General features: G+C 33.9%; 1 protein-coding gene across 1 annotated transcript; it reads right to left on the bottom strand.

Annotated features, from left to right (window-relative positions):
- On the bottom strand, positions 2,933-19,215 carry LOC109824193 (eukaryotic translation initiation factor 3 subunit H). Its single transcript, XM_020390726.1, has 12 exons — positions 19,121-19,215; positions 18,943-19,022; positions 11,816-11,932; positions 11,435-11,538; positions 8,055-8,121; positions 6,145-6,278; positions 6,018-6,066; positions 5,762-5,833; positions 5,553-5,654; positions 5,407-5,474; positions 4,717-4,869; positions 2,933-3,282 (listed from the first exon to the last, which is right to left on the bottom strand). The coding sequence occupies exons 1-12, from the start codon at positions 19,131-19,133 to the stop codon at positions 3,225-3,227; spliced, it is 1,017 nt and encodes a 338-aa protein (XP_020246315.1). The 5' UTR covers positions 19,134-19,215; the 3' UTR covers positions 2,933-3,224.

Consider the following 21,846-nt stretch of genomic DNA (forward strand, 5'->3'; position numbering starts at 1 on the left):
TGTTTGCAAAGTTGTTGTGACTGTAAATTGTATTTGGCTAAATAGCACTTGAATACCTTATAATTTCACTCATTTCACACTTGTACGCATTCGCTTATTTTTCGTGGTATTTATATATCTCAAGTTGTTTAAAATAGGCATATTAGTACCCCCACCATTATGCAAACGAGGAAATTTTCACCTGAATGGTCCAATATGACATTTACATGCTATTTGATTCTAAGTGTCATATAAGGTTCGAGTAAATATCTTCACGTTTACATAATTAAGGGTATCGATGTGGTATTTTAATAAAGGCCACGAAGAACAAGTGAGGGTGAACAAGTGAAAATTTAATTAAACTATAAGGTATAAATGATATTTAGCCTTTGTATCTTGTAAGTGTTTGTTTGAGAAGTAAAGATTGTTGGCCTTTTTGTTTTGATGATGATTTAACAAACAATTTACGACTAATATTGTTTGTCTAGTGCTTGTGTTTTCTTATTTATTCTAGACAAACAATGGGTTGGCGGTTGGATGGAATTACGCCATAACGATTATATCCAATGGAGGTTGACAGAATACCGGAGTGAAGCAATGTAATTCAAGTCAAGATCCAAGATCAAGCTTCATCCGTAATTTTACCAAGAAGAGCTCATTGAAGATCAAGTTGTTTGGGTAAATAGTTTAGATTTTATATTATGTGTGTTAGATACTTTAAGCTCAATATCATATACACACATATTTTATTAGTTTATATATATATATTTTAGCTTTATAGATATAAAACAATAGTTATATTCATATACACTTTCACATGTTTCATATTCTATTGCTTTTGGAAAAACAAATGTGTTTTGTATAATATATACATTTTTGTGAAAATAATGTATTCTTATTTATGGACCTAACAATCACTGTATACATCTTTTATTAAGTCTATAAAATCATTTTATATTTTTTCAAAACTTGGTTAATGTCAAAACATCAAATTTCATGTATAATCACATTTTTCATGTTTTGGACATATTTGCAAAATGATGAGATTTTACAATTGGGAAGTGCAATTCTAAAAATTCTTTTTGTAAACATGTTTATTGTCATGTTTACAATCATTCCCAAAGTTTTATATTTTTCTAATTTTATTTGTTATTTTTAATTAAGGTTTCAAAGTTAATTTTTGGACATGCACAGTCTCTGTGCATGTTCATAAGTCGACTTATCAGGGTTGATAAGTCGACTTATGAAATGCTCTGGAATGTTTATTTTTCCGCTGCCAAGTTGACTTATCAGACAACGCAAGTTGACTTATAGCAAGTTGACTTATGACATTTACAAGTCGACTTATGGCTGATTTTTGACTATAATGGCTAGTTACAAGTCGACTTATCACTGTAGCAAGTCGACTTATAACTGCATAACGGCTAGTTTTCCAGACTCCTTGTTTTTCGGGTTTTTTGTCCTTTTGCTGGGTTTTTCTTGTGTTTTGAGGTCTCTTATATATACCCCCTTATACCCAGCTCTATCATCATCTAAGAAGAGTTTTAAAAAAGAGTTTACCAGTTTGTTTAGTGTGTTTTAAAGAAAATCAAGTTTTTGGTTTGTGAAGAAGTTTTCACAAGTGGAGGAGATCATCTTCATTGTTTGAGCTTCAATCTCCATCTCTCCATCTTGTTTTCAGAGAAAAGTTTCTAAACTCAATACTAGTTTTGCATTAATTATTTGTTGTTTATCATCTTCACCAAGCTAGTGTTTACATTGAGTTTATATTTGATTTTCTCATTGTTCACACACAACCATTGAGCTTATTGTTAAGCTAGTGTTTACATTGAGTTTATATTTGATTTTCTCATTGTTCACACACAACCATTGAGCTTATTGTATTTGCATACATAGTATATATTTTATATTTGATTTTCTCATTGTTCACACACAACCATTGAGCTTATTGTATTTGCATACATAGTATATATTGGGGTTGTGGAATTGTGACCTTAAGAGTGAGCTTAATTGATTTCTCATCTAGTTAGAGAAGAAACATCTGTATTTGTGAGCATTTATTATGAGATACACTTTATAATACACTTGTACACCGAGAGGAGTGTGTAGTGAGAGACGGAATCGTCCCAATAGGAGTGGCGTCGGTAGTAAAGCCTAGAGAGAGGTTGTAAATCCGAGCACTTAATGGAGACACGGGCTAGATACCAACACTTAGAATGTGTAGATTGTGATTGCAAGAGTGTTGATTATAAAATTTTCGGTGAGCTAGAAAACCGAGTGTGATATGTAAACGTTTTCGGGTGAGCGTCGAAAACCCAGTGTGATAGTGAATTTCTCCCCGGGAGTGGGGAGCGAAGACATAGGACGAAATGTCTGAACTCATGATCATTTGCTTGTGTTTGAGTTTGTCATTGACGCATTTACTTTTGTGTTTATCTTATATTGCCATTATCTATTATTCTTTGTGTATATTGCCCCTATCACATTTGTAATTTATTTATTTTACCCTTTGTTTATATTACTTATCCTTACATATAATTGTTACACATCTTATTTGCTAGGATAACTTGTTAATAAGTTTTTAATTGACATTAATCAGATTAGATTAGCATAAGACCCTATTCACCCCTCCTCTCCCTCCCCCTCTAGGGTTCTTTTCTAGTGGCATTAGGGTCTAACAAAGACTTGTTTATGACAATGCCGAAAATAATAAATGACCTAAGTAAGAGTCATCACAATTTAGGAAAAACAACTAAATGAAATGATAGCATCAAAGATTAGTCCTTTCATCCAACAAAAAAAAAACAAAGATCAACCCTGAGAGCTCAAAACGGAACGCCATGCAATTTCATAACATTAAGACATCTATTGGCTATCATATTCGTACCCCAGTGTATAGCTTTCCATTCAAATACAACAAGACTTTGGTTGCAATATCACAACCACAACAAAGTGTATAAAGTACCACGCGGTAGAACATTTTAGATACCATAACAGTTCATCAGGACATCTCTATCATAACTACATGAAACCGTAATAATTCGTAAGTCCATAGCTCTTACAATTGAGAGTTTGCTTTAAGAAAAAACATCAAATCACAAAATTCATATTTTTTTCCATCCACTAGCATAATCAATATCACACCAGTTAAAACAAGAACAGTCGATCATAAGAAATAAAACGCTCCTACAGAGAAAGTCATGGGAGAAAAATGATCATTCCACAACAAATTGAGTGGCTTTTGCTCAATTATCCTGCAAAGCCTTCATGAGATATAATCTGCTGAAACTCTGCCCAGCAACCCTGTGAAGTTTTCAGATTGGAGCAATTAGTCCTGTAATTAAAATACACCAATACGTTGCAGAGATTTAAAGATATAGAAAAGAGTTTTTACATCAAAACCACCTAAACTTTGACCCAAATTGATGGTTACCACCTACATTCTTTTCTTTTTTTTTCTTTTTTTTTCTTTTTTTGACGAAAACCACCTAAAATTGCTTACATGCTTTCAATGTCACACCAATCTATGTTTTTTGTCACATAAAAACAACCTATTTTTTGTAGCTAATGTCTCATGTGTGGTTATGCTTGGTACATATTTCAATTTTTTGTGGTAATTGTGATTTTCTTAACACAGAAGGTGATTCATGTCAAAAAATTATAAAGGCAAGGTGGTATACATATCAAGTTGTGTTTTGTAAGGTGGTAACCATAAGAGAGAGAAAACTTTAGGTGGTAAGAGATATAAAAGTTCATGTGGTAACGATAAAAAAAACATAGATTGTTGTGATATTGAAAGCATGTAAGCAATTTTAGGTGGTTTTTGTCAAAAAAAAAAATGTAGGCGGTAACCGTCAATTTGGGCAAAAGTTTAGGTAGTTTTGATGTAAAAACCCTATAGAAAAATTCAATAACTAAACATCTAATCTTAAACTTTACTAAACATCTAATCTTAAACTTTCAATGGCCACCACGAAGTGAGTCACATAAACAAAATTAAAATGTGTGACAATTCTCTGCCAAACCACAACATCTAGATGATATAATTTGCAGTGATCTGCTTGAATGCGGCAACTAAAACAACCCAAGAACTGAAGAAAATGCAACCGATCATGATTACAAGTTTGCATTATTATATAAAATTACACAATGCTCCTTAAACAAAACAGGACTTGAGCAGTAGAATCTCAGGGAGCACATTGTCAACTGTAAAGAAGTCTCAATATAAAACCCTTGATCCACAAAAAATAAATAATAAATAAATAAAATAAAAATATCAATTCAAAATATAACTTGAGAGTGCAAACTATATCTTATGGCATGATCCGCTCCAAATAATTACTATCAAAATCATTTTGCCTATGGCATATTCATTTTTTCACCAGACACGCTTAATAGAACTCTTATAGTAGAATTCAAAAGGGAATGGATATGGCACCAAAGTCAGCAACTTAGAATAATCAAAGCAACATCAAATCAATCTTCAGCTAAAGTGTGTAACTATCTCTTTCATTTATTCCAAGAGAGTTTTTATGTTGAACTATAGTTAGATCTGTGTCAAAGTTCATATCTGCATGTTAATACAAAACAGTGCATGGCGGAAGAGAAGCTTAGTAAGTCCCATCATTTAGGAATGAAAATACTCTATTAAACATACGTATTTCAAAGATATGCTGACTCTTTTTGTCAGAAACATGGTATCATCACATGAAGAGGACCAATGATAAATGTACATACCCATTTATTTGACCGCAATAGTTAGCTACTTGATTTGTTATGAGATAACTATCCAAGCGTGACGGTTCAGGTAGTGGCTTGAAGATGGGGTTTGATGGATCTTCTTCAGGCAAGGGCTCTTCTCCAGCAGCTTTCCTTGCCATGTTCTCCATCCTAACAGTAGCAAATGCACATAAACGTAAAAATGAATTTATAATCAAAACTGAAGAGGACAATAGAGACACTATCATTTGCTCATAAATGACAGAAATAAAGCTTAATAAATTATATATACTTTGAGGTTCAACTTAATATGTTCTTCCAGGATGTCATGCGATTAATTTTCTTATTCAGTTTCGACTCAATATAAACGGAATCCTAAATCTTCATATCCATTTCAACAGTCCAAATACGGACACAAAGCTACATATCATAGGAAAATATAACTTTAGTGCATAACTTACGAAGTTTTGAATTTCTTAGCCAAAGGTCAAACACAACATAGCTCCTTATATGTTCTTACTAACAGTAACTTTAAAGTCTTCTGTCAATTTCAACACTAACTTTGAAGTCTTATATCAAATTCAACAGTTCAATGGTAATTCTCAAGCACAAGGCTTGTATATTCAGAGAATACGTTACATAAAAAACCATTTCTGAAAAGCAAAGATCAAAAAATATGCCCGAGATTTTGCTTTCAACTGATATTACCTCCTCTTCTGAAGCCATGCTTGCTGCTGTGCTTGTTGCCTTTGAAGGTTCCGGTAATAATATTGGAACTGAGAAAAAACATATAAACAAATAAGAAACTGTTGCAAAAGAAAGTCAAAATGTGTTGCACCAAAAGGAAAACTAACCTTATTCTGTTCAGAAGAAAGATCTTCCATGCACTCAATCAAAAACTCAACATTTCTCTCCATGAACGGAGTTGTTGATAAATTCAGACGATCAAGATCACACTGCAAATAGTACAGGGATACAAATTTAAAGGTAAAACATGAATATGAATGTTAAATAAACAGAATGAAACAGTTGTAACTTTTATATAATTGAAAATTTATAAGACCTGTGCAACAGGTGAATCAGGCTCCAACTCCGACATGAAAGCACTAATAAGTGCAGAATTTGAAACTTTAATCTGGAAGGTTGAAAAGTACCAACATGAATTAGTAGGCCTAATGAAATAACCAAACATTTTCAAAGCAATTCCCAGGTTATCCTCTCTACAAAGGGAACAGGGAAAAGTAATTTTAATACTTGTGAAGTATAAAGATGTGCATCATAAATTCAAAGGGAAGCATACATAGAAACAAGACACATACAGGTATTTCCTCAAAGATATCCACCCAAGAAAGCTTCTTTTCTCTTAACCTAGTAGATAATGCAAAAACATTAGAATTTAACAGCAAGTGTCATACATGCTAACAGGTAAGGAGATAAACTCAATACTTCTCTCCAGTAAAATTGTTCTTGCGGTACAGTTCCATAAAGGAATCTGAGAGCTTTAACGCCTTCAGAGCTAAAACCCCTTGATTCGACCTTGAAGGATCATATATAATGCAGACACAACGCCGAATGTTCTCCTGTAAGAACAAAAAGAAAAATCAGTAACAAGGTGGAAACTTTCCTACAAAAGTAAGGCAAGGAACACATTTACAAATTAGAAATGTCACCCTAGAACTACAACCCCCAAATAAAATAGTCACAGCATATTCAAACTTTCACTGATATGTGGCCTTAGTTTACATCCTATGTACATAAAGGCACATAGAGAATAAGTATATATGTAACTATCTGCTTTTTTATTTTTTCATTGTGTAGTGTGTGTAGATGGTTTCTTCATTCTTTTGGTCGATTTGTTCTTTTTCCTTTTTATTTGGGTTTATGTTTGGGCTGGGTGGGTTTGTGTGTTGCTGTGGAGGGGTTGTGATGGCGAGTTAGGTATCCAGACAATAGAATTATTTAAAGATCACCTAATCCAACCGGGTTAATTGCAGATAGGCCAGCTGAACTATAGCCCAAGTGCGGATAGACTACCCGAGTAAACTTTTTTACCTCTTTTAAGAACTCAAAGAAATTCACTTAGGAGGTCTATCTGCATCAGTAGAACAACAGAGGGTCTAACCACTATTAACCCATCAGCCAAATTAGTAGATGGGCTCAGGTCAACTAAAGTACATTGCACAACAAGAAGCACATGCACTAGGTTTTTAGTTTTTGTACTTCTGTGAGCCACCACTTCTGTAAATTTGCTGCCAGAAATTACATGACCTGCTCACTGTTCCACTTGTGAGAGGGTACCAGTGGTTAGGCTAGAAAAAATTCAGATGTAAGGAAACATTGAAAAATAAAAGCTAAAAAGAAGAAAAACAAAAGCGTCACCTGATAAGTGAAACAAATATTCACAGGAAATTAAGAGATTAAGAATTTTTTATCTTTTTATAATTTAACAAGCTATCACCAAAGAGCACATGCTGAAAAAGTCAACTCACAGGTAAATGTGAATGGCTGGTAACACGGACACGGAATTTTGGGTGCCGTGTCCATGTCCGACACGTGTTGGACACAGACTCTCCGCGAACACGCCATGGAAACATGTGGTTCAGAAAAAACTCGATTTCCCCATTACTTGTACCCTAAACTAATTTTTTTGGTAATATCAAGTTCAAAACCAATTGGCTTTTTAACCCGAAAACTGAAATTCATTACTTCAATATTTGAAAAGCACCCATTGTATTATCCCATGCAGTCAAAAGTAAAACTTTTCTTGTTAAATCTTATTTGTGGTTTAATTTAACTTGATTCTTAATTGTTATATATAATAGGAAAAAACATACAAATGTTATTGGTATTGTTATTTAATATTTGATCATGTCTGTTGTATTATATATTATGTCACCTATATTTTACAAATTTGCCGTGTCCCATGTCCATATCTGTGTCTGCATCTGAGTCCATGTCTGTGCTACCTAGGTGTGTGGTCAATAAACTCGGTTATTAATTCAGTCAATTTTCACCGATGATCATCAGCAAGACATTCCCACAATTTGTTTTTTTTATTTTCCAATGGATCCTATTGATCCAGTCACTTTTTTCCTATGATCATCAATAAGATTTTTCCACGATTAGGAGATTAAGAATTTTTCTGTCTTTTTATTAACAAAGCTATAAGACAAAAGCACAATCTGAAAAAACCAACTCACAGGAAAAGGTGCATGGTCAATAAAACTCGGTTAATAATCCAGTCAACTTTCTCCCATGATCATCAACATTCCCACAATTAGTATTTTCAATTTTACAATTGATGACCATCAACAAGATATTCTCATGCTTGATTTCAAAGAAGAAACTTGCAATACCTGATAGTTCATGAAAGTTTCAATCAACTCCACTGTTTGATATGACCCCAACAGAGTTGACTGATACCTAAAAAAACAAAGGGGTAGAATAAGCGAAAAAAACTTGAATTACAGTTGATTATGTTGGACATTAATAGGAGAAGCTAGCAGCAACCCAATAAGATTAAAAATAGTAACTTTGATATACTCATGTTATACTCCTATAATATAACCATAATCTCAAAATATATGGGCAATCACAGTTTTGAACACACATTAACAAGCATCGTGTTGATAATCATGTATCCACTTAGTGAACTTCCTTCCTCAAATGGCATTATTGCATACAAACTGTGCCTGCCTTATAAGAAGTCATATTTTCCTTTTATCATTTGTTATGAATAGTTCACTATGCAAACTTGTGAGAGAAAACTCATCACAATGGCTGAAAACATCATTGACTTGCTTTGCATAAGCTATGTTCTATGCCAACTTTGATCACATTAAAAGAACTTCGGGGGATTTTGCACAAACTACCACCTACTTTGAATATCAGATAAAACACCCTTGAACTTTTCTCACAAAAACCGCTTTGATACTCTTAACTATAATGGCTCATGCACCAGTCATGTGATCCAAAATGAAAATAATGTCATAGGCCCAAATTAAATGGTCTCCCTATTCTATTTAATAAGTTGGGGGTTAGTATATTAGTCTTTTACCCAAAACCCTCCATTTGTGGGGAACAATACTTTTTCCCTTTTTTTTGGTGGGTGGGGGGTTGGGGTGGGGGGACACCGAACGCCCCAAAATTCATGGGTGTTATCTGATTTCCAAAGTTGACGGCAGCTTTGTGCAAAACTCCCAAAAGTTCAGAGGACTTTTGTTATGACCCTAAAAGAAACTATACACTATGGAATTTAACTACAGTATGCTACCATAGACTGTTCCCCACTAATCACCAATGTTCAAGAACATTGTTTTATTATGAGTGCAGTTCGAGAGCGCTTAACAATTAATTGGATTATGCGCCGATTAATTGAATTATGCGGAATTACACATTTTAATTTTCACTGTTATAAATAGCGGTAAATAGCCCTGCAATAGCGGCGCTAATAGCGTTAGCGGTCCGTTCCCACGACGCTATCGCCCGCTACGCTATCGCGCAATAACGGTGATATATTGCGGAATATGTTTGTTTGCAAAAGCAGCCAATAGTGTGTCATAACGGTAAATAGTGAGCGATTGCATTCGAAATTTGCTTTTTGACTGCTATTTAAAAGCGGTTTGATGCTTATTTTTTTAAAATTAAACTCAACACTTGACCATTGCATTCCACCGTCTCCTGTGATTTTCAGCATACTTCCGCCACTTCTCATAACCTCTGGCACCTACCTTGATACTTCCTTTCACCTCCTTCACCGTGAGCTCCCCTTAGGGCAGTCCTGTCACCGCTAAGCAAGGTTTTAAATATCGGCCGACATGTCCGACATGTCGGCTGACATATCGGTTTGAGGGGTTGACCGACACGACATGGACGTTTTCAACTCGTATGTCGGTTTTCAGGGCAAAATCGGAAATATGAGGGTCATATCGGGCATATCGGCCTATTTTTAGCTTTGAAAAATCGACCGATATGGTACTTTTTTTAAGATCTGTTTTTTATTATCGGGTTTGGGTTTAGTGATAAATACCCAAACCCGTTTGACTCGTTCTCATGTTTAAGGGTTTCTTATGAACCCGATAGAAAGAATTTATGAACCCAAATCCATATATTATTTACTTTTTTATATGTTTAGTCTATAGAATTTATAAAGTATGCTTATATTGAATTTATGAATGCTTAGATTACATTTAGGACATGATATTATATATATGCGCACTACCCGATATGGCAATCCGATATTTAGTCAATGTCCCCCGATATATCCCCGATTTCCGTTATCCGATATGGATTTCAGCCATCCGACATGAACCCGACATCCGATATTTAAAACCTTGCCGCTAAGCTCTTCTTCTCAAAGACGACGACTTTTTGACTCCTCCAGTCATCTTCGGTATTACGTGATGGTTATATGTCTATTTCATGTTTAGGGTCTCTTTAAATCATCCAATATGTACTTTGAGATTTCTTAGATTTTTCTTTAATTTTTTTTAGTATTTATACATATCTAAATTAGACCGCTATTTGACTTTGCGCTTTTTACTGCTATTTTACTGCAATAGCCCGAAATAGTCTTAGCGAGATGCCTCACCGCTACGCGACGCTATCCGCTATCGAAAACCTTGTCAATTTATAATATATATTTATTATTTATCATTTGTTAAAATATAAAAAATTCATGAAAAACAGAAATTATACTTAGAAACTTCAACTAATCTATTTCACTGGAGAGCTTCAACGGGAACACCAGAGAGCATCAAGGTGATCTCCAGGTCGCTTGAAGGGAGAACGTCGGAGGTCGTACAATCTTCCAGTGAGTTTACTCGAGCATCCCAAGTTCAAGCAAGAGCAAGTGTCGACGAAAGCTAGAGATATTTGTCACAATCACTAGGTTCAAACAAGAGAGAATAGAAATAGTGGAACTTTGGGACAATTTTAGAGTTAGATTTTTTTTTACTTTAGTAGTTGGATCAGGTTTCAGTAAACAAGTTCAACCTGGAAAAGATTTAAAAGAAAAGCACCAACATAAAAAATTATGTGACGCTTACTAAAAATGCACTCGACTATGCGGATGACCGCCTATGGAAAGCTTTTTCCCTAATTGGAGCGGTTCCAACCAGCTTAGGCATAAGCGGCCGTTTAATCCGGATTTTAGAACACTGCTATTCACTATCATGACTTCAAACAGTGAATTGTTACAATTCTGGTATGCACTACGAAATTACTTCTCTAAGACATCTAAACTTTAAACCTGCAGTTTACTAATCAACTCCAGAATTCTACTACAGTATCCAACTATAGGAAATTAAATGTAACTAAAAATAGATTGGTACTAGCATGCAGCAGTTAAAACTAGTCGTGTGCAGTTCCCTGCTACTTGGAAGTTCAGGATAGTTTGTAGTATACCAGCCACATCTGTATAACTAAGCAGTTTCGTGCCTAAGCTTAAACATACATACCCAACAAATTTGATTGTGTCCACAAGGGAACATAACTGCAAATTATTGCACTTATATTTTAAAAGGAGGCAAAGGATGCCTAAAAAGTTACATGCATTCAGTTTTAAGGCTTTAAGCTAACTTCGTTTGAGAATGCCATAAGATAATTCTTGATTAAATCTCCAATTGACTCCAATCTCCAAAGGTTAGTAGACCATATGTAAAAAGTAGATCCGGTTCTTAGATAGATGAATTATAAAGAAAAAATTTAAATACTAATTTATGGTTGTTCTGCATACCATCCTACAGTGTTGTTGTCCACATTAACCTCCCTTAAGCATCTCATCATTTCAAGCTGATAATTTGCTCCATCTGCTTCAATTTCCTCATCTTCTTCTCTAATCTACAACGTTACAGACTGTTGTTAGCATAAAAGAACAAAAAAAAAATTAAAGGAAGGGGACTGAAACTTGTTACCTAAAGAAATTGTAATTCTAAGACAATCTCAACATGCAAATGGAAAAATATGTTATTATTGAAAAGAATTGACAATTTAATGTTTTTTTAAAGAAGTGGATTGAGGGGATTGAACTTAGCCATATAAGGGAACAGTGCAAATCTGAGTGAAGAAGTAAATAGATGCTACTCTCATCAGTGGAAAAGGAAAGATTTTAACATACAGGGAAAGGAAAACAGTTAGTGACTTCAAGTACACTCCCAACATCAAGACCAAGAAGTTGCCCTGTGACCAGAGCTGGGGAGAATTCCTTGCAGTGTTTAATTATTTTCAAAACTGCCTGCAAAATGCCATTCAAGAATAAGTAAGAATTTCATATAAACACAGCCATTCTGGACTTCCAGTTATGGAAGCAACAGCACAGCAGATAAAGCACTAAACATCATTAAAAACAAAAGGGGACATAAAAATATACAATAATTATTTTAAGCTATCAAAGTCATAAAATTTAAAATTTAGGAATCATAAGCTTCAGCAAGGGGAAGGGAAATGCATCTCAAGTATGTTAGCTACCACACAGAGATTCTTCAAAGTGAGTGGAATACAATGTAATAATATATGAGGTACTGTGGTAACAAGGGCTTCCGCACCAATTCGTTCGTTCTCTCCCATACTAGAATTCAATTGCCTTAAAATTCTCAATTGATATGGTGCAGAAACAACACAACTTTCTTCAATCTATCATATATTACTAAAAATGACTTAGCTTTGATATACGTAAAACAAAGGTGAAGCTTTTACACAAAAGTACGTAGCCTCCTAGTCATAATAACTTCCACCTTTTGAAGTTATGCAGATCTAATCATTATATAAAAACTGGCTCGCACCTAGAGGTGGAAGTGAACCAAATAATAAGCAAACAGTTCGATTATTATTTGCCCAAATATTAAGGGAGCGTTTGGCTATCATTGTGTTTGTCCCATTTTCGTTTTTTTCCAAAAAAAACATATACCCACGTTTGGGAACTGATGTGTTTTTTTGAGCTGCCCCTTCACAAAATGGAAAAAATACACGTTTTTATCAAAACACCTAAAAGGTGTTTTCAAACTCCCGTGTCTCATTTCCCCCAAATCAACCCTGATCCCTTCTCTCCCTCAACCCTAACTTCATCGCCGCCACCGACGCAGCCTCCGACGTCTTCGTTAGCCTCAATCCTAACACCCATCGACGACATCCTCAACCCTAACAAACCAAAGCCCCGCAAGCATCCGACGCTCGCCAGGTCCTCTCGAGTATTCGCCGCTGCCGCCTCCACGTCGCCGCAGCTGCCTCCTCGTCGCCGCTCCGGTCGATTCCGACGCCTCCTCCAACAATTTCGATCAAGGTTGGTTTTTTTTCTCGTTTATTGCTGAAATAATAAATGTGAGATTTTTTCCCCTTTTACCTTCTAATTATTTGCTATTAACTGTGAGATTTGTTCCTCTTTTTTTCTCGTTTATTGCTGAAATAATAACTGCAATTTTTATTAATAAACTGGCTACCATTCCCTTCTTGCTTGGCTATAAGTTTTTACTTGTCAGATAAATTTTGTTCATTGATTTTATTGATAGATTTCTCTTGTAACAGCATTTGACAAACACAAAATAATAAATACAATAAATAATATGCAGAACCCCATCTTCATTTCTTAAGCATCATGCACCAGCGAGTTGTTTGCAGTCTAGATCTATATACAGATTTCCTAACTTGCATCAGCTATGAATTCAGTCAATGGTTACGACTAAGGCCGGTGACGACTAACGGCCGACAAGTGGTTGGTGGTGGGGAGCGGCAACGGGCGAGAGTAAGGTTTAATTGGTTGGGTGTGTATCATATGCTTTTAAAATAGTGTTTTGAAAACACTTTTGAAAAATAAACACTATGACATGGTGTTTTTTTTTAAAACACAACCAAAAAAAACTTTGGTTACCAAACATACTCCAAGTTATATTCGATTCCATAGTTTATTTAACAGTAAATGAATATTTTTTTAATATTCAGTTAATAAACGAATAGAATATAACCAAACATATAATTCAAATTGTGTGCCTAAAGAGACAGGTTAGACGGCCTGGTCCACATCATGAGATTCACAGATCAAATTTATTAACTGTCAACAATCAAATTGAGTAGAATGCAAAAAACTGTCAATGTAATGAGGCAATAGATTATGGTACATTACTATATCATATCTACTATAATTATATCAATTTCTTCAATCATATCAAAACAACGAAAAACTACATGATATATACTACTGTCTGAAGGAAACAACATTTTAAAAAGCGGTTTGGATGCCCGTCTAGGCGTAAGCGGTACCTAAACCACTTGCTTAATACTTGAGAGTGCCTAGGTGAACATGGGCTGCCCACATGGACTCACCGCATCAAAAGGGGTTTGTTATCCACTTAAGCATAACATCGGGTGAACATGTCCTGCTCACGTGGACTCACCACATCAAAAGGGGTTTGCTATCCACTTAAGCATAGCAAGGGGTGAATAGAACATATCAGGTTAAAGTTAAAGTGTATAAGATCAGAACTCGATCCAAGTTTATCTCAAATAAAACGATGAGGATAAAATTTTGAATCTTTGAAAAAACTTCTTACCACTTAATGCTAACAAAATGCCTATGTGCCACTTTGGCATTGCTCTAGGTGCCGGGCGCCATGCCTAGTGCTTTCTAGAATATTGGTTTTGGAAATACCTCACTTCTAAACAGCACAAGCATCTTGTCTCTACTTAGTTCACCTTGTTGCTCCTATCCATTTGGGTTGCCTCACAAATTAAAGGAGATGATGGTCATTCCCTTGCTAATTTGCTCTCTCGGACTTTTTTAATGCAAAAGAACTTTTGTTGTTTTCCTCACAGAGAAGCCTTTACTTATAGGGAGCATGTAGATAGGATCTTACAGGAATTTTTTGCTAGCTATTCATTTATACTTAACTATAATATCATTTGAGATCCTATATGTCAACCAGTCATAATTATCTATTGAGATTGTGCATCTCAAGTAAGCAATCCTACCTGGTCACAGATAGCTTGTTGTATCTTAATTTTATTTAAGTTTAAACCCCACAAATACCCATCAACATATTTGCAAAGTAACAATAGAGAAAAAGGATAGTTACAAGTGGCCCCCTTTCTAGCACTTCAATCTCTATCGATCATTCTACTATTATTTTCATTTCAATATAAGTTACTGAGACCACTTATATCTATTATCACTCTTACAAGTTATATTTAATTCCACATCTTATTGGACTTAATATACTCAACTAATACATTATTTATGTATTAGTTTTTTGTCAAACCATACTCATCTAGCTTGATATAGTCAAATATTAGCAGTAGAACCACTTGGAATAACAAATTTCTTCAAAAAAAAATTAAATGTGGACTTTATGTTAAAATAACACATCTCATATAATATTTATGCAATCTTGCAGGTTCATCTATAACTTTTTAGTTAGACGTTAATGATTGGCTATGTCAAAGTTAACACATAAATATATAAATGGTATCCTTCCAAGGCTAAGAACCAAATTATAAGTACCTCGCTTACTTCCTTGACAATAATTGTTATTGAGAGAACTTGATTCTGTTCTAATTGAACATATATACTTATGCACGTCCAAATGTTCATTTAGTAAATAATACTGAAAGATGTTACAGTTAAATAAATTGGAATAAAGATATTAGTAGAATAGATAAGCGAAGAATTGTTAGAAAGGGAGACACTTGTGAATATATTTTTCTCTACTTTGCAAATATGTTGATGGGTAAATTTGTCATTATAACTTAAAACTTATATAAAGTTCTTATATGGGAAGATATTTATGATCAGTTAAGATTGATCAGTTGAGATATAAAACCTCAACGGATAGTATAATTAGTTGAAATATAGGTTCTCAATAGATACGATAGTTAAGTTTAAACAAACAGTAAAAGATTCCTGTAAGATCTCGCCTACATGATCCCTATAAGATGTAGGGCCATAGGCTTGTCTTTGAGATAAACGGGCATTCATCTCAACCAAAATTTCAAAGCATGAATTAGAGAGAGAATCATCATCTCCTTTAATTTGACCTGAAGTAGGAGAAGCAAGGCGAATCAAGTAAAGGCAAAACACTTGTGCTACTTGGAAGATAGGTATTCCTAAAACACTTTTTTAGAAAAATTGTAAAATATATATGATACGATCTTGTACGGTTAATGTTGATCTGAAAATTAGTTTTGATTATTATTATATTTGAATAAATAAAATTTGTTTCCTTCAGCAATATCGAACAATGTTTATATATTATCAAGTTTTTCATTGTTTCGACTTTCAATGTTATTGAATAAATTGATATACTTATTATAGATAAAAATTTATTAGTGTATTGTAATTTATTAGTGTAGGCTCAGTGGAGACGGCAAACAACAAGGGTGATAGTAGACAGACTACTAATGGTGGTGGTTCTGTATTGATGATCAGTGCCAACTTATGATGGGCAATTGCAAACTTACAATAGTCATCTGTCCACTAATAGCAAGGTTGGTATTTTAAGAATATGTCTTTTTGAAAGCCCGCTAGATGAGAATATCGAGGAGGTCGGACACATCTTAATCATGAATAAAATCACATTCTCTCAAAGAAACGAAAGAATGTCAATGGATTTGTGCTATCGTGATCTATTAGCATACACTTTCCATTTTTTACTATTGGACATTCGCTTGATTTACATTGATAACAATCATAACTTGATTATACATCCATTAACAGCATCACATACTACAATGGTTTTTAGTGCTATGTGAACGAAAAACAATTATTGGGAAATCAATTATGTTTAATTTGGTTAATATGATTTGTGTTAGATCAGATGATCATAATTGTAGTATTGTTTTGGGATCATATTATCGAGTAGTCAAGTAATTAAAATTTCATTAGCAGACAATAACTAAAGCTCTTTTTTCGGCCAAAACTATACAGCCACCAGAAAAAGTAAATAAAATTTTATTAGCAAGCAATAACTAATGCTCTTTTACCCCCAAAACTATACAGCCGTCAGAGGAATTATTTAATGAGGAATGCATCAGTACTCTGGTAGTAGGAATTTTACAATTTTTTAGTTTACATAAAATAGAAAACAAGTGTCAAATGGGAAAAATTTTTGGTGCATTCTTATTTAGTAATTTTCCCCTATTTCTTCTCTTGTCACAACTATTTCCTTTCCTCACCCCTCCCATTCTCAGTTTGTCAACCTAAAAAATTAGAGTTATTCTCGATTTGTTCAGTCTCAAAAAAACACATATCGAAGTCAAAGATGAAAAAGCGATCGAATTCAGTGTTCTAAACATGGTTTTTTATTCAATTTTAATCTAAGAAAAATTGCACTCCAATATCTCATCTTCTTCCTCATCTAGACTCTATCTTTACGTCATTTCCATAGCAATCTTGACAAAAGATAAAATAGTACAACAGTTTTATAAAAGACCAGATACCGTGCTCCAAAAAAGGGATTATTTTTTCAACTTTATTTAAATAGTAAAATTGTATCTTGCTACTATCTTCTTCCTCACCTAGCCAAACCCATAATTTCTTTTTTCCAAAAAATATAGAGGACGGAAAAGGTAGACTTAATTGCAGAGTTATTTTCCGATTAGTAAATTCATAGACAGTATAGTTGGATTAAAAGTGTAGATTTTACTTAGGTACACCAACATATTTCATTTTTTATTGATAAGAGTATTGTAGAGAAGGGCACATGAGATATATCTCCTATATTGGAATTTCGTAAAAAATACTTTGAACTCTACAATCATCAATCCACTGCGAAATAGTACTTCCTTTTTCTAGTTGTTAAGGATCTAATCAAGACAAATAGAAAAGTGAAATAGAGGAGTTCTAGACTTCTACCTATCCTTGTCGATCACAATAGATGCGAAGTAGAAGAATGACGTTGATCTAACTCAAAATTAAATAAGATTGTGAAATAATTGAGAATGGGTCTCACTTGAAGACATTGTTTCTCTTGAAAAAAAACAAAGAAAAAGGGAGTGAATGTGGAGGAAGCAGAGGGACGGCTAAATTAGTTAAGAATTGCCCTTCAATGTGTCATTAATTACAAATTTGGGTGTGGTACTCTATTCTTAGCGGCTACTATTTTTCTCAGGACTTCTAGAGCGAAATCAAGAAATTTAATTACAATTTTTGCCATCAGTACCAAAGAGTGTTTTTGGAGTACCAAAGCTATTGGCTTATTTAGTTGGCTAGTTAGTCGATTATTTGTTTGGATGGGGTTATGACCCCTTAAGTTGCTTGCATTTAGTTAAATGATAATTTTGTTTGGTTGCATTGTGGACCCACCACATATGAACTTTACTCTCAGTTTGCTTATTATTCATGTGACTATGAGAATAAAAAAATTGTTTTCGCATGCTAGTGGAGGGAGCCGAGCTTAAAATCTTCTGCCCAAGAAGGCAAGATATGTGCCACCAGGCCGAAGAGCAGTACCTAAAAGGAGCTGATTTATATATACACTTATTTTCCTTTCGATACGATTGATAATTTCGAGCTATGGTCTCAAATTGTTTTCTCGGGTTTTGTGTCTGGTGAACCCCGAGCCATCTCACATCTTGATGTAAATGTGAATTATATTCATTGATGAGATATGTATCTTTATTAGAATACATGAGTTAGTACAAATCTTTGTATGATTATGTGAGAGCCACTACAATTTCTTTTTTATAATTTTGAATAATATGTATGGATTTGATCCTCCCTCATTTTTCTTAAATTAAGTGTGAAATAGAATAGCAAATGGTTATGAAAACCTACAGCCTTCAACAGGTAAATAACAGTTTTTAAAAGCCAAAGGAAAATTCCTAAAGTTCTTATGGTACAAAATTCGCAAAAATATATATGACATGTTCTTGTTTAATTGATATTAATCCGAAAATCAGTTTAGATTATTATTAAATTTAATAAATAATATTTATTTCCTTCAGCAAATTCCTAATTGGTCAATGAAATGGCAATTTAAATAAAATAGCATTTACATTCTTCAAAAAACTCCTAATTGGTAGATGAAATGGCAAATGGAACTAAGAACCAAAGTTTTGAGTATATTTCTGCGCCAATCTCCAATACATTATTACCAAAAAGAATGTTTATTTTCCGCTAAAATTGCCCTAAAAACTTCAAATTAATTTTCCGCTAAAATTGCCCTAAAACTTCAAATTACCACCAAAAAATTACCAAATAAATCCGAAAAAATTAGAAAAACTCAAAAATCCGCAACAAAAATCGCAAAAGTTAGTTACCAGTCCTTCCATCTGAACGACTCGAAGAGGAGGAGCGACTTCCTCCGTAGCCACAGCTTGAAGAAAAGAACGCGCCATTGCTTCAATCCAAAAAAAACTTAATTAATTCAAGATCAAAAATAGGGGAATCAAGAAATATTTCTAATTGAAAACAAGAAAACTAAAGTTATTTTGTTACTATTTGCCGCCATAATTGAAGCAATCTGTGTGAGATTAGGGCAACGGCGAAAGCCAAAAGAGGGTTTTTGAGAGAGGCGCAGGGTTTTCTTCTGTGTCGCCTGCTCCCGCAGTTTGTTATAACTCTATACTGTTCCAACCCAAACAGCAATCGGCCGTAAGGCTTAATTGCACTTAAACACCCTATAGTTTTTACTACTTCGCACTTATATACCCTCACTTATTTTTGACGTCATTTACATAACTGTATAAATCCTGACATGTTTTGACCCTAAAGCTTAAAAAATATAGAGTTAAATACTCTTAAATTTTTAAACTTTCTACTTAAATGTTCTCAGTCATGCAAACTTAAGGGTATGTAAGTGCTAGTTTTAAAATTTTAAAATTAAAATATTTAAGCATAATTCAATAAAATGTGTTTAAATATAAATTGGAAAAAGAATCAATTGTGAATGCCCCTAACTTAACTTATCCTAAGGGCCCATTTGGTCATACGAGCCACATTTTTGGAATTTCTAAAATGCCCTTACATGTGAAAAGAATCAAATTGTAAATGCCCCTATCAATTAAACCAATCAACAATAAACAATTAACCAATCAAGGGAAATGCTCTCAAACTAATAAGAAATCATACAATACTCTTAAGTCTTTCCATACTTTTTTTATCATATAAGTAACGCTCGCACCGAAGTACTTGAAAGTAATTAAAATACTTTGGGGGCATATTTGGATTGGGTTTAACGGGAGGTATGAGAAGGTAGGAACTCATTAATTTTGTTCGGGAGCTTATTTGTGATGGATAATGGATGGGAGGAAGTTAAGGTAACCAAGGTGAGACAAGCTAAGATTTTGTTCCCCCTTATATTGGGGTATAACCAAGGAGAAGTTAAGATAACTATTACTCAAAGATGATTTTACCCTTCTATTAAAAAAAGAATTACACATGTAAAGTTATTTATGTAAATTTACATATATTCTCGTCTCTTCTCTTCACTTTGTTAAACTTTTCAAACATGATGAAAAAAGGTCCTGTTAGTCTCCCTAATTAAATCTCTTACCAAGTTTCACATGTTAACTTATTTTAACTTATCCAATGTTCACTAACTTCGCTTTACTAGGAGCAAATCCGATATATAAGCCCTGCCGAAAGCAAGTGAGGTCTATAAGTGGAATATAGGGGAAAGAATAGGATATTTGAGTGCATTTAAAAGACTCGTACACATGTAAAGTGGATTATAGTCCAAAAAATCTATTGGACTCCAAAAAATTGCATGTTCTTAAGACTTATAGTGGGTTTGGGTACATAAAGAGGTAGGGAGAGGAGTGAGTTGAAGTGAACCCAAGGGAATGGGATGGCAAGGAAGTGAATAGAATGATATTAAATGTGTTAGGACAGACAAGAAGGAAGAGAGAGAGAGGGAGAGAGGGAGAGTATGTTATAAGTTGTGTATGTTTACGTACCAAACCGTTTGGTACGTGAAAATCGGATTGAGAACGGAATGAAGCATGACGTGGAATGGAATGAGTGTGGAAATGGAATGATCATTTACATTCTCTGTTGGGTCCTTTTGTTTTGATGATGATTAACAAACAATTTACAACTAATGTTGTTTGTCTAGTGTAATGATCGTAAAATTTTGATACTAGTTAAAATAAATTTTTAGTATTTTAAAATATTTAATTATTATTTTTAAAAGAGTATTTGTATTTTTCTCGATTTTCTAGAATTTTCTATGATTTAAAGTCTAAGTTTATATTTATTTAAATGGTTTTTATATTTATAAATTAATTTAGTGCAATAAAAATTTCTGGGATTTATCCGTTGTGTTACCGATACTATTACGTATCATTTTGAATAATATGTGGTATTATTATTATTATTACGTATATTTTTGTATAATACGATGTATTATTAATTATGTATTATTTGTATAATTTCTTGTACTATTTCTACTATTGCGTATTATTGGTCGTATTAGTACAACTAGTACGTTTTATCGTGTAGATAATTGTCACATAATTATTTGATTTTAAATGTAAGTAAATATATTTTTATTATTAATTATTTCCGTTTAATTGTACAATATAGGTATATTTCGACAGTTTCGTATCAACTGTTGTATTAGCTCAACATGTACGTTTTTATTTGTAGATAATTATTATGTAATTAGTTTAATTTTTAAGTACCCGAAATTATTTATTTTAATTATTTTCGTTTAAATACCTAAAACTATTTGAAAATACTCCAACATTATTTTGCTCCCACGACAAACCCCAACAACCCCGTTCTCTCCCTCCGCATTTTTTCAAAAATGACTGCTCCACACGCATCTCATTTATTATTTTATCTTATTTTTTTAATTTTTTATTATTTTTTCCCATATTTAAACTCGCCGTGCCGCTAGCAACGCCGGTAACCTCGACTCCTTCAGCCCTCACCTCGTCGCTGTTGTCCTTGCCTCACTGTCGACGTTGCTGACGATCTCTCTCGCTGACGGTAGCCCCCAACCGCTCCGACCGACGCTCAGATCAGACCCGCGTACCCGCGCCGTCGAAGTTGAATCGTTCGACGAGACCCCGAGGCAAGATCCCGATCCTTGTTTAGTTTCGTTCCAGTTCTTTTATTTGTCGTAGGTTATTTATGTGCAAGATCCCGATACTCCTTTGACTTATCATTCAATTCTTAGACCGCCCTGATTTAATTAGTTGCTTGCAAGATCCCTATTC

The sequence above is a fragment of the Asparagus officinalis genome, chromosome 9, assembly GCF_001876935.1.
Source record: "Asparagus officinalis chromosome 9, Aspof.V1, whole genome shotgun sequence".
NCBI classification, from domain to species: domain Eukaryota; kingdom Viridiplantae; phylum Streptophyta; class Magnoliopsida; order Asparagales; family Asparagaceae; genus Asparagus; species Asparagus officinalis.

What these genes read in the sequence shown, in the direction of transcription:
- LOC109824193 (XM_020390726.1), bottom strand. An exon ending in AAACTTTCATGAACTATCAG is followed by an intron (nt 6,279 to 8,054) that starts GTATTGCAAGTT and finishes TTGTTCTTACAG; the next exon opens with GAGAACATTCGGCGTTGTGT. An exon ending in GCATGGCTTCAGAAGAGGAG is followed by an intron (nt 4,870 to 5,406) that starts GTAATATCAGTT and finishes TGCTACTGTTAG; the next exon opens with GATGGAGAACATGGCAAGGA.